At 36.2% G+C, this 12,438-nt stretch overlaps 1 protein-coding gene across 1 annotated transcript; it reads right to left on the bottom strand.

Annotated features, from left to right (window-relative positions):
- Positions 1-203: 203 nt before the first annotated feature.
- LOC133870372 (uncharacterized) lies at positions 204-12,207 on the bottom strand. The gene is made up of 8 exons (XM_062307482.1): positions 11,830-12,207; positions 11,005-11,129; positions 7,712-7,749; positions 1,789-1,899; positions 1,616-1,695; positions 802-838; positions 677-718; positions 204-597 (listed from the first exon to the last, which is right to left on the bottom strand). The coding sequence occupies exons 1-8, from the start codon at positions 12,115-12,117 to the stop codon at positions 512-514; spliced, it is 807 nt and encodes a 268-aa protein (XP_062163466.1). The 5' UTR covers positions 12,118-12,207; the 3' UTR covers positions 204-511.
- Positions 12,208-12,438: the final 231 nt, after the last annotated feature.

Raw genomic sequence — 12,438 nt, 5'->3', positions numbered from 1 at the left:
ACGTGACATTTAACAGAATCTGTCAAAAAATTTAACGGAATTTGACACCAGGGATCAATTTGTAATTATTGCTTACCACAAGTACCTCTCATGAACTTTTTAAACCATAGAGAGTGAAAAATAATTATGACATACCACAGGGATCAATAGTGCAATTATCCCTACTTTCAACAGCTACATTTGCAGGCCAGAGAACTGTTGCAGGCAGCATAACACTACTATCTCTTCTCTTATTGAATACTAAAACGTATTCTTTTAACATAAGAAACAAAAATTGACGACAATGCTTGACAAGAAGCTAGCACCCAGGATACAATACACTACGTGACAGTTTTGGTTGTTAAGTTGTCAATGTTGAATTTTTGTTTTTGGTTGGTCCTGTAACATAACTAGTATCCTCCCACATTCAAGAACATTCAAGAAGGTTCTATGGTGAACAAGAAGGATGTTTCTGGGTCACAGTGCAGTCCATACAATTCAAAGAAGGTTGGTTTCTGTAACTAAATCAGGATCAATTATGCCCGTTTTCCAACCTTGAATGTCTTCTCGAGTTGATCTCAGCTGCCCAACTCTTTCCTATCTCAGTCTGAAACTTTCCTGACAGTTTAAAAGAAGAAACATGAAGAACAGATATTCTCATTCTCGTTATCTGTATTAGCTTGAAATGAAATTCTACCTGCTGTCGAAAGGAAAAACTCATCCAGAACCTTCCCATGTTCTGCCACAAGAATAACAAACAAATTCAGATAGTCTTATTTTCAAATAGCTAACAGGTGTTATCATCCAAAAAAAAAAACCTACCTGCTTCATACTCTAATGCTTGTAGTATCATTTCAACCTGGCCAGAGGACATGTGTAAGCTTAATTAGAAAATAAAAAATAGAAATTGGAAATTGCTTAAAAAATAAAAAAAATTGGGTAGCAAAAGTTTTGAAAATGTATGTAAATGATGTAAGTTTCATATATTCACATATAAATGCATACTGTTGAGTCTGGAAGGATAGCTAAGCCTGTCAACTGTCGTTTGTAGAAACACATTTTATTTTTAATTTTATTTTTTTATTATTATTATTATTTAACTGGAACTGGTAAAACCAACCATAGTATGCCGTAGCCAGTAACTAAGTGATGCCTTTCTGAGCAATGAGTCATGAATAATTTCAAGTGTCCAATAGCCCATATAAGCTTAGGCCAAATGTAACTTAACCATAAATAACATAATTAAAGAGAGGTAACTGGGTGCATATGTAACTTAACCATAAATAACATAATTAAAGTGTCAAATACAGACCTGGTAATAATGCAGAATAAATAATAGCATTTATTTTTCAAAGCAATCCTTTTAAACTTATGCTTTAAATGACTAAGATTCCAAGAAATCAATGCATTCTTTAACTCTATCCGAACATAACATTAGATACCATCCTCATTGGAAGTTCAGAAAAATAAAATGAAATCTAAATAGAAGTCTACCATAACAAAATGACTAGAGATTATGCGGCAACATAAGTAAAAATTACGTCAAATATCCCAATTAAAGGCTTCTCTTGAATCCAAAAAGCTATCTGTCATATTCCAAATCTAAAATTGGATTAGAATGCCTGTATATACATACTTTGTCAAAATCCTTCACAAGATTAGCCTCTAAAGAAGAATTATTTTCATATTCCTGCCAAAGTTCTTGGATCTCTTCAGCTGCAGATAACAAGGAATCAATCATGGCCAATGTGATGCCAAAAATGAACATTCACACAGTTTAAGGTTTCCTAGACAAGGCTTAACAAGTACCTCTCATCCCCCCACCAAGAACTTTGCACATTTCATTTAAAGCTGCCTGCTCTCTTCTGCTCTTTTCTTCTTTAGGCACACCATCAGATGGTGTTATGTCTCCAACAATAGCTGTCAAAGACCAGAACCCAATTTAAAAGTTTAATTCCGGGTACAAACATACATGCACATTGAGCAAATATTGCCCATGCAACACTTCTTTTTCTTTTGAAGAAAACACACATGCTCTGGATTTCATTAAGCAAAAGAAAGAATTGCACAGATGCTAATATTTAAGATCCAGTGGCCCTCCCCTTTTACTAGTCAGCTTCAATAACATCATGGATCCATATATCAACTTTTTTTGTAAGTAATTTAATCTCATTGAAAAAGCGCTGAGGGGCGCAACCCTAGTACACAGAAAATATACAAGAGAATCCCCTATATAGTAGAAAAAGAACAACATATGTTCAAAAAGTTATAAAACTAAAAAAAAAAATAAAACAAACTATTATGAGCTGCTATCAATGTGTAAAGAGAGTTGAATATGATATTTTTCAGCTCCAACACCGAAGTCTCTCTATCTTCGAAGCCTTGTGCATTCTGCTCTCTCCAAATACACCACATTAAACATAAAGGAGCCAGCTTCCAAACTTCCAAAATGTCACAATGCCCCACCAGACCTCCCCAACTCATCAACACCCCTCTCACCCTTCTAGGCAAAACCCAATCCACACCAAACAAATTACATACCGAACTCCATAAATCTCTTGCTAAATTCACAATAAAGAAGAAGGTGATCGATAAACTCCATGCTCTTCTTGCACATATAACATTAATGTTAAATCACCACTTATCCTAAAAGCTTAAGCCGATAGGAAGTGGTAAATTTAATCACTTAATCAATACTTTAACGCTCCCCCTCACGTGTGGGCTCAGACTTCCTTTTAATAGATGAGACCCAACACGTGAAATATTTAATTGAAATGGGAGGTAAATGACGGAGTCAAGGTTCGAACTCAGGACCTTTGGCTCTAATACCATGTTAAATCACCACTTATTCTACAAGCTTAAGCTGATAGGAAGAGGTAAATTTAATCACTTAATCAATACTTTAACACTTGTTAAGAGTTCCACATTGCCAATGTATACTTGGGTTGTGAGCTTTATAAGCCTTGAGCAAAACTCTTCCCTTAATGTGCCTTTTGTGGAAGAGTAAGGTTCAATGGACTTTATCATGGTATCAGAGCTTCAGGACCTTGGATAATGTTGGGCCTTCCCCCTCGTTGTACATGTGTTTGGACAATAGTGCCACACGTGAAAGGGCGTGTTAAGAGTTTCACATTGCCAATGTATACTTGGGTTGTGGACTTTATAAGCCTTGAGCAAAGCTCTTCCCTTAAGGTGTATTTTGTAGAAGAGTAAGGCTCAATGGACTTTATCAATTAATCCATCACAAATATCAACTTTTATGGGACTAAAATTAGTATGGTCCTCATATTGTGCCATAATGACCCATCACATATATTAACTTTTAAGGGACTAAACTTATAATGGTCCTCATATTGTGCCATAATGAACCATATGGATTGATACACTTAATTTAATTTGATACTCCTAGTTCTTCACTAGGTCAATGAAACATGTTAGAGACTCCACCTCAACTAACTCTGCTTGGCTGTTGCTCCTAAGAAATATGAAAATCTTTTTTCTTTTCTTTTTTTCCTCCTCCATTTCTTTTTTGATTGGTAATTGGGTCATGGGTGGAGGAGAATATGCAGAGACAAAATGGCATAATTCTGTGAAATATTTTGTTTACTCGCCCGGTTCATGATTGGGAGGTGGAAGCAGTTTGTAGATTTTTTGAGATGTTGTACACTCTTAAAGTTAGATGCGAGGGAGAGGATAAAATGTATTGGATTCCGGCGCGAAAGAAATCATTTGAGGTAAAGTCTTACTATATGGTTTTATCTAGACCTATTCAATCTTCTTTTCCGTGGAAAAGTATTTGGAAAGTTAAGGTCCCCCCAAGAGTGGCATTCTTTGTGTGGACGGCGACGTTAGGAAAAGTCTTAACTTTGGATAATTTACGAAAGAGAAAAATTATTATGATAGAGCGGTGCTATATGTGTAAGATTGCTGGAGAGTCCATTGACCATTTGTTTATGCATTGTATGGTTGCTACAGAATTGTGGAGAACGATACTACAAATGTTTGGGGTGCAGTGGGTAATGTCGAGGTCGGTGAAAGATATGTTGGGGAGTTGGAGGTGGCAAAAGGGCAATTGGACGTTGATACCGATTTGGCGCATGGCTCCATTGTGTTTGATGTGGTGTGTATGGAGGGAACGAAATGCATGATGTTTTGAAGATTGTGAGACTGATTTGATGAAATTGAAAAAGATAATGTTACAAACGTTGTTTATGTGAAGAGATAAATTTCAGTTTATGCATGAGTGTTCTTATTTTGAATTTATAGATAGATGCTCTATTTTTTCGTTGAATTAGGGGCTTCATGTATACGTCCTGTATACTATGGGTTGCGGCCCTCTGCGCCTTTTGAATATACTTTACTTATCAACAAAAAAAAAAAATCGGGTCACGCACTCCGTGGGACTTCAATAAATGCTCTCACCTGCCGTCCTTATGGGTGGAACTCACCGTGGAAGTGCCATTCGCAAATATAAAACTATTTTTGTTTTTAACAAAACCAAAGGGTTTAAGATCAACACACCAAAAATTGAGCCACAACTTCCATTAGAGGCTAATTGAAATACAAGTACTCAAACTAATCCAACACTTGACAAATCACACGTCGCAACCTAGGGACACATTTGTGCTATTACTCCAAAAATAGTAGTCTAAGTTATGATTGAAGCCTTTTAGAATCATTTATAAAGCTTAGTCTCACCTAAAAAGAAATCAATATAAGATTCGACATCCATGTAACATCATTACAGTCCACTTATCCAATATGGGAATTAACTTTTTAGGGTATCACAAACTCCCCTACTTAAATCCTTGACATCCTTGTTAGGACCCACGTTACGTTGTAGTGCCCCACTGCCACATGATGTTACTAAATTGCTTTGATACCATTTATTATGATTCAAAGAAAATGTTGGTCACATTTGTGTTATTACTCCAAAATGACTAGTCGATGTTACAACTGAAACTCTCTGAAATCGCTTACATAACACAGTTTCACATAAAAAGAAACCAATGTGAAAATTGACGCCCATATAACCCCATCAAAATTCACCCACCCAAAGTAGGACTGAACTTTTTGGGGCGTCACAACATTTTTAACGACCTAGGGAAAGTGCTAATCGTATATGCACTATTAATCCAAAAGGACTAGTCAATATTATAATTAGAGCTCTCTGGAATCACTTATGTAGTACAGTCTCACATAATAAGTAACCGGTGTGAGACTTGACATCTATTTAACACCATCACATTCCACTCACCCAATGTGGGACTTAACTTTCCGATGTGTCACAATATCCCCCGCTCAAATTCCTGATGTCCTTGTTAGGGACCGCATCATGATGCAGTGCCCTAGCGTCACATGGTCTTATTAAGTTGTTTAGATATAATTTTTCGCAATCCAAGAAAGCGTAAGCCACATCTGTCATATTACTCTAAAATAACTAGTCAAAGTTACAATTTCAGCTCTTTGGAATCACTTATATAGCTTAATCCCAACTAGTAAGGAACTAATGTAGGACTTGACACCCATGTAACCCTATCACATCCACCCAACCAATGTGCAACTTAACTTTTCGGTGTGTCACATCACACGTGGGGAAAAAAAAAAAAAAAAAAAAGGTAAATCCTCCAAAAAGCTATATTATTTACCACCTCTGTCATTGCACCCAATGGATCTTCAGAATTACCCACATCACCACCTGAATATAGTGCAGTTCCTAATCCCTCGTTGGAACAAAATATTGGTGGAAGAATTAGGGGTCATAATCAAAACTGGCTTGCACAATTCCAATTCTGCTACTCTTTGTTCTTTATTAGTTATTTGCACATGCATACATGCAATGGCTCTTGAACCCATAAACTCACCTTCACCCTGTTCTTATGGAAAGACAAAGTGCCATTAAACGCATTGATGCAATTCCAATTCTGCTGCTTGAGGGCACAAAAGATTTGAGTAGAAACCTTAAATTTAGAATTATGCATATAAACTCCAAGTTGAAGACATGTCTAAAGAGGCCCCTCAAGATTCTTTTGTGTCAGGACCAACTGTATTTCAAAGGGCTAATATCGAAAATGTTCCCAGCCCTGATATAATATGCGCCATACTCTCTCAAACATGACAATGATTGAGCTAATCTGGAATACAATTGAAATACTGATCTAGTTACAATTACTTTCACTCATAAAATGTTCTTATGGTCCTAATCACAATGGTGTAAGGCTTCATTTGAGACTAAGCTTGGCCATCTTGACAAATACATTTTCTAATATTTTATTTTCCTGGGGGTTTGCAAATTATCCAATGAAATTAGGTTTGGTATTACTATGAAAAAATTTCATCTTATATTCCACTTTCATCTTTGATCTTCTTTGCAAAAGCCTTCGTTTTTCAACTAGCATCTACTGTTGAAATCACTTTTGAATGGTTGATTCAACTCTAAATCAATTAATGTACTTGATTATTTCAAATTGCGACTTATTATTTTGATCACATTATATTAATACTCGTCTTTTGTTACAAAAATGCTCTTTTCTAGCTCAATCTTTGTGAATTCTGTAACTTTCTACTCAAATGTTTTGTGCCATCCAAAGAAACAAGATTTCAACTACAGCTCAATTACAATTCTGCCAGAAATAAAATTGTAACTGGGATTGAACACATAATACAGTAAGACCCTACTATTCTCCATCAGATCGATATCAACGACACTGATACTGCTGAACACTCTCTCACTGAAATGGGCCCTAAATGTAAATGATGTCTCTATTGCATCTGACCTCCAATCAAGTTCACCTTTAAAGTCTCTTTTCAAGTACCCTCAAAAGTGATAAATCTTCAAAATGGAATTGCATCACTTATATTGCTGAACACTCTCTCACTGAAATGGGTCCTAAATGTAAAAGATGCCTCTATTGCATCTGACTTCCAATCAAGTTCACCTTTACAGTCTCTTTTCAAGCTCCCTCAAAAGTGATAAATCTTCAAAATGAAATTGTATCCATTAAATCTGATCAGTAAACAATGAGCAACTTAATAAGCCAAGACTTTTGTGGTAATCTGTATGGTAGTAAATGGCGGGAGCTTCTGAGTTACAGGTTATAGAGCCTTTGAAAAAAAAAAAAAAAAAAAAAAAATTTGGCATGACTACCAGAACAATTTATTCTCCTTTATCCCGCATTATCCTATGTAAACTCCCATCTAAAATGCACCTTGTATGGACCCTGGCCTCTGAGCAGCAATATTAAAAACATTTTTTTTCTTAGAGGTAAATAGTATTTAAGAATGTGCAGGGGATTGAACCCATGATTCTCCACCGCTTATCTATGGGGAGGAGATGGCATTTAACCCAAAGAGCATCCACCAGCAGCCTCAAAACCATGTGTACATAGTGCGCAAGATAATTGACTGACAGAAGTTACATCTACATGGTGTATCAGGCTATCAGCACTGAAACTTAAAATAGCATTGGTCCATTTTCATGAAAAAGTTCTTTGACGAAATTTCATCATATAAGGTTTCAAGCAGTGTTTGACTGAACTGTTTCTAGACTATATGATGTAGGCAGGCCTCAATTGGTTATCATGTTCTAGTCTATATTCTTAAAATCTCTATTATTTAACCCATTACAGAGTCTTAAATGGGTCTTACATTTTTTTACTTATCAAAAAAAAAAAAAAAAGATGTCAAGCATGGAACTAGTATAATGGAAAATCAAAAGGAGTCAAAATGATACCTTCTGCCATATCATGCACGATTGCTATCTTAATACACCTGTACAAATAAGGACAAGGAGGCAAAAGGGTTTAATAGACAACTACAAGGACATTATTACCAAAAAAGTACCGAGAAAACCATAAGAACAAAGGAAAAGGGGCAAGGGAATAAAGAATATCATATAAAAGAGACTTAGGGGACAACTAACTACAACCACCCAGACCACACTTCAAGTAACCCTAGAAGACACATACGTAGAAATTCTATCTATGCACTAGCAAAGCTTAAATGCATTTGATCTGAAGTTACTTTAATAGTGTATAAAAGCACAAGTTGACAAAACTATATGTCTACTTATGCTACTCAACAAGCAAGAGTTTACAAGTTATTGGGTTAACTTTAGTACATAGTTCTTACTGCTAATAAAGCCAGAACATCAAAAGGCTCCTATACAATGTGCTATCAGCAATGAAACTTGGATGAGCAGTGACAGGAAATATAATACAAATTGATTCATAACAATAAAAGAATAAAATAGTGAAACAGATAATCAAGCGCTAGGATTAGAACAACAAAGTGAATCTACCCAAAAATTGCCCATGACTGAAAAGGAAAACTTCTTTTTTTTTTCTTTTTTTCTTTTTTTTTTTATAAGTAACTGAAAAGGAAAACTGAATATGATGAATATCAGGTTTTACTTATTTATTTATTTTTAAATTTTTAGGGTTAATTACCATTAACCCCCTTCAACTACCACTCATTTACACATAGACGAAACTAAGGGGGGACTAGTAGGTGGAGCCATGGCCCCCCGCCAGACCCCACCTCTAAAAAACAAATTTTTAAAAAAGTTTTTTAATCTTTAACTTCGTTAGAGAAAAAAATAATAATAATAATTAGGTCCCTTTTTTTTTTCCTTATTTTGACCCTAGATTTTTTTTTTATATATATACAGTCATGAACAGAATCTAGACCCCATGCATTTTTTAGGCCTGATCTGACTCTTTTACCCTCAAACAAAAAAATACACAAAAAAAAAAAAAAAAAAAAAAAGAGAGAGAGGGGTTGTTGAATCACCCACCCCCAAGGGCATTTTGGGGGAGGCTCGACTACCCCAGAATCACTTAGGGGTGGTCCGGCCACCACCCAAGGTTTTGGGGGCTGGTTGGGGTGATTGACCCCCCCCCACCCCCCTTTTTTTTGATTATAAAAATTTCTTTTCTTTTTTGAATTTTGTTAACTCTTGAGGGTATTTAAGTAAATTTAGTTTCTAAACTAAAGATATTTTTGTCACTCCATGTGAAAAATGAGCATGTGCCTATCACATTTGCATTTTTTTGTCTGTAACGATCTCGGGGGGTTTTTTTTTCCAGCGATTGCTAGTTGAAGGGGTTGAGTGTGACAGGTGGCAGTTGTGGGGACAATATGTAAATGAGTGATAGTTAAGGGGATTAAAGGTCATTAAGCCTACATTTTATTTTCATTTTGATCGGCAAGAGTTCAACCAACGACCCAGCCAAACCCACCCCTTCCACCTGAACCAAGACACAGCGGAAGGGCCATCCTTTAACTATTAAAATCTGCTATACAATAAATTTAAAGACTGTGAATTGAAACATCAATATGCATATCTCCATTCTTGTTTTCTTTACATGATAGTGGAAAAATTCTTCTACTAGACACAAATATTATGTTATCCAACACATACTGTTTGGACATGCAATCCATCCAAATCCATTGGCTTATTTGTTTAGGCTACAACAATTGAATTATCATAGATCAAGGTATTAGACAATTATCTAAAATAACACACCCAATATAAGACAGTTTACTTCATTTAGGTATCACACCATAAATCTGATGAACCCATGTTGAAGTAAAGACACATCAGACATTGCATTCCAGTACTGACAGATGGCCGAGCCACACTATGGTAATTTCTATTTGTTTCATATTAACATACACATAAGTTCACTTTTCATGAAACTGCACGTTTGTGTTACTGCTTCGGCTAAAGGAGAAAAGGCATATGAAGACTATTTCAAATTTGGGGACATTCAGAAATTATAACAAGTATAAAAGATCTTCTCAAGCTTCGAGATTCAGATAACTCTTACGACCAAGTTTTCCCTAGCAAAAAAGGGGACACACCCCATACAATTTTTGGCCTCTGATTGTGCAACCAACCAAGCAAAAGTAACCAAATAATGCTCTTCAAAACCTTTCTTGATGTATAATCAAAAGCAAATTGTTAGCGATCAAATCAATACTGCCTCTTAGTGTGGATTGAGGCACCAAACGTTTCTATATAGGAGGAATACAATGTGGTACTTTTTCATATCTTAATTTTCTACAACTTCACTGAATATGGAAAATGGGATGGTTGTTTCTTAATAACCGTAGCCAGCCTTGACAGTTATGTGTAATTTTATAAGATCGGTAATTGGGCATGTTTTTCATGGACCCATCAAAGCCTTAGTAAGACTTAGAGGGACAGGGCTTAATTGAACCTTAAAATGGCTGGGCCCATTACCTACCTCGCCCAAACCTAGCCACTGCCGTCTGCCATCCCTAGTGAAAATTGAGGAACATGGTTGCCGAAATACCAAGTAATTGCTTCGACCACAAATGTCTACTGAAGTTTTGGTATAGAAGCTTTCTAATTTAGATGAAACCATAGAAAAGAAACATTCTCATATTGTTGAGAACGTTCTAAATTATATATAAATAACATGTCTTTTCAACAAGTCAGGACTCACATATTGAAAATCTAGCAACCGAAATAGCCAAAGAGATCATCACCTTCTAGGAAAGTGGCACTCCTAGATTGCTTTCTTTTTCAACAATAAACTATTATTCATCAAAGAGTTGCACTCCTAGATTGATGTTCACAGAACTCAGCAAAACATATGCTAAAAAATCCTTACTAAAACTCGTAGTAGGCCAAATCAAAGGGATCTGTCTGGTTACTAACGTTACTTAAATATTAATTTCATTATGTATATACATAAGGTATAAGGTAAAAAGGGTAATAATTTCATATGACGTTGTTTCAGTCTATTACAACACATATCCAGGCAGTGCACTACACCCTTCCTAATATCAACTACTCATCTTAGCTACATATAATCAAGAGAGAGAGAGAGAGAGAGAGAGAGAGAGAGAGAGAGAGAGAGAGAGAGAGAAAATTTGATGGATAAGTGAAGATATTTTAGGTAAAACCGACAAGCAAACATTTCACAGTGATAGCCTAGAAAGTTTATGCAAAGAATATAAAGCACAATCCTTCATATGATATGATGAAAGTCTAACCTTTCTCTATTCACACCGGGAAGGTCGCCAGCAATTAAACCCATCAAAGCCATGCGGTACATATGGTCAGCAATTGACTCGGGACCCTTTATCCCATGATTGATCCATCCTTTCCTTTTTGTGGTCTACAATAGAGAGATACAAATACAGTAAATCTTTGTTTTCCAAACCACTACACATACTACTGCAGGTGTATTTTATTTTTTTTTTATTTTTTTTTCATAATGCACACTCTATATTTATTTTCTCCGCTTTTTGAATACATTACTTACGTATGTGCAGTTATAATTGCATTTGCTTCAAAATCACAAAAACTTAACTCGTGAATAAAATTCATGAATTCAATCACGCCATTAGTCTACCTAAGATAGAATAACCCCTTAAAACCCATAACAGGTTGAAGGTTGAAGCCCAGACCTCCGCCTTCGAAACCAGAAGTAGCAGTAGACTACATATACACGTATCCATCAAAATTCCTACTTTAAGGTAAACAAACTATTATAACCTAAGCGGTCCAAGCACTTTGGCTAGCATTTCCAGATGGAATACCAATATCAATGCAACTCCATCAATCCCTCAAGCTCCATTTCCTACCTGAGAAAATATTGTATAATCCAAAAAACGAAAAGAAAAGGAGTTTATTAATTCTGGTAAGTTTCACATATGGACCTGGGACTAGTAAAACCGGTATATATCAATTGCAATGAAATTTTCTATCATTAGGCACATAAGCAGCATAAAATCAAAATGCTAGCACTAATTTTCTTTCTTTTTTAGATTTTCCAGGCAACCAAAAAGAGAGAAAGCAACCATTTTTCCCCACACCTTAAGGCGATGGCACAACGTCAGAAAATCAATTGCAGAAGAAGACGACGACGAGTGCGAACCCGACGATCCGATCCAAGCTTCGGACTCCTCCAAACTCACCGATTTCCTGGACCCGAACCCGTCCGGACCAGGCTTGTGGGAACGAACCGACATGAGCCTCGGGCTCGGAGTCTCGGTGAAAATTCCGGGTCTCGACGAGGTCCGATTAAAGAAAGCGAGAGGCGACCGGGAAGGAAGAGTCCGGTGCAGCGGAAGCGCGCAACGAGTCGATGAATTCACAGCCATTGTTGCAGAGAGGAGGAGCGAGCAACGAAGTTGTTACGGAAGTCTTTCTTTTGTTTTTGCTTTTGGAAATTGTATTCGTTTTTGTTTTTGGTTTTTATACATAGCGCAAAAGGGACAAGATCGTTCCCATTCAACTTAACTGGAAAGGATCTAGTTATTCTTAATTTAAAAGTAAAATTATTTTTCAAAATTTTTATAAACAATTTTACCTTTAAAATATAAATCAACCGGATGCTCTCTAATTCAGTTAAATCGGAGAGGATCTAGATGCACACAAAAGAGCCTACAGAATTATATACACGTGCGACGCATACTTGCAAC

This window comes from Alnus glutinosa, chromosome 1, assembly GCF_958979055.1.
Source record: "Alnus glutinosa chromosome 1, dhAlnGlut1.1, whole genome shotgun sequence".
Taxonomy (NCBI): Eukaryota; Viridiplantae; Streptophyta; class Magnoliopsida; order Fagales; family Betulaceae; genus Alnus; species Alnus glutinosa.
The sequence above is the reverse complement of the archived record's forward strand: the minus strand, read 5'-3'. Positions and strand labels throughout refer to the sequence as shown.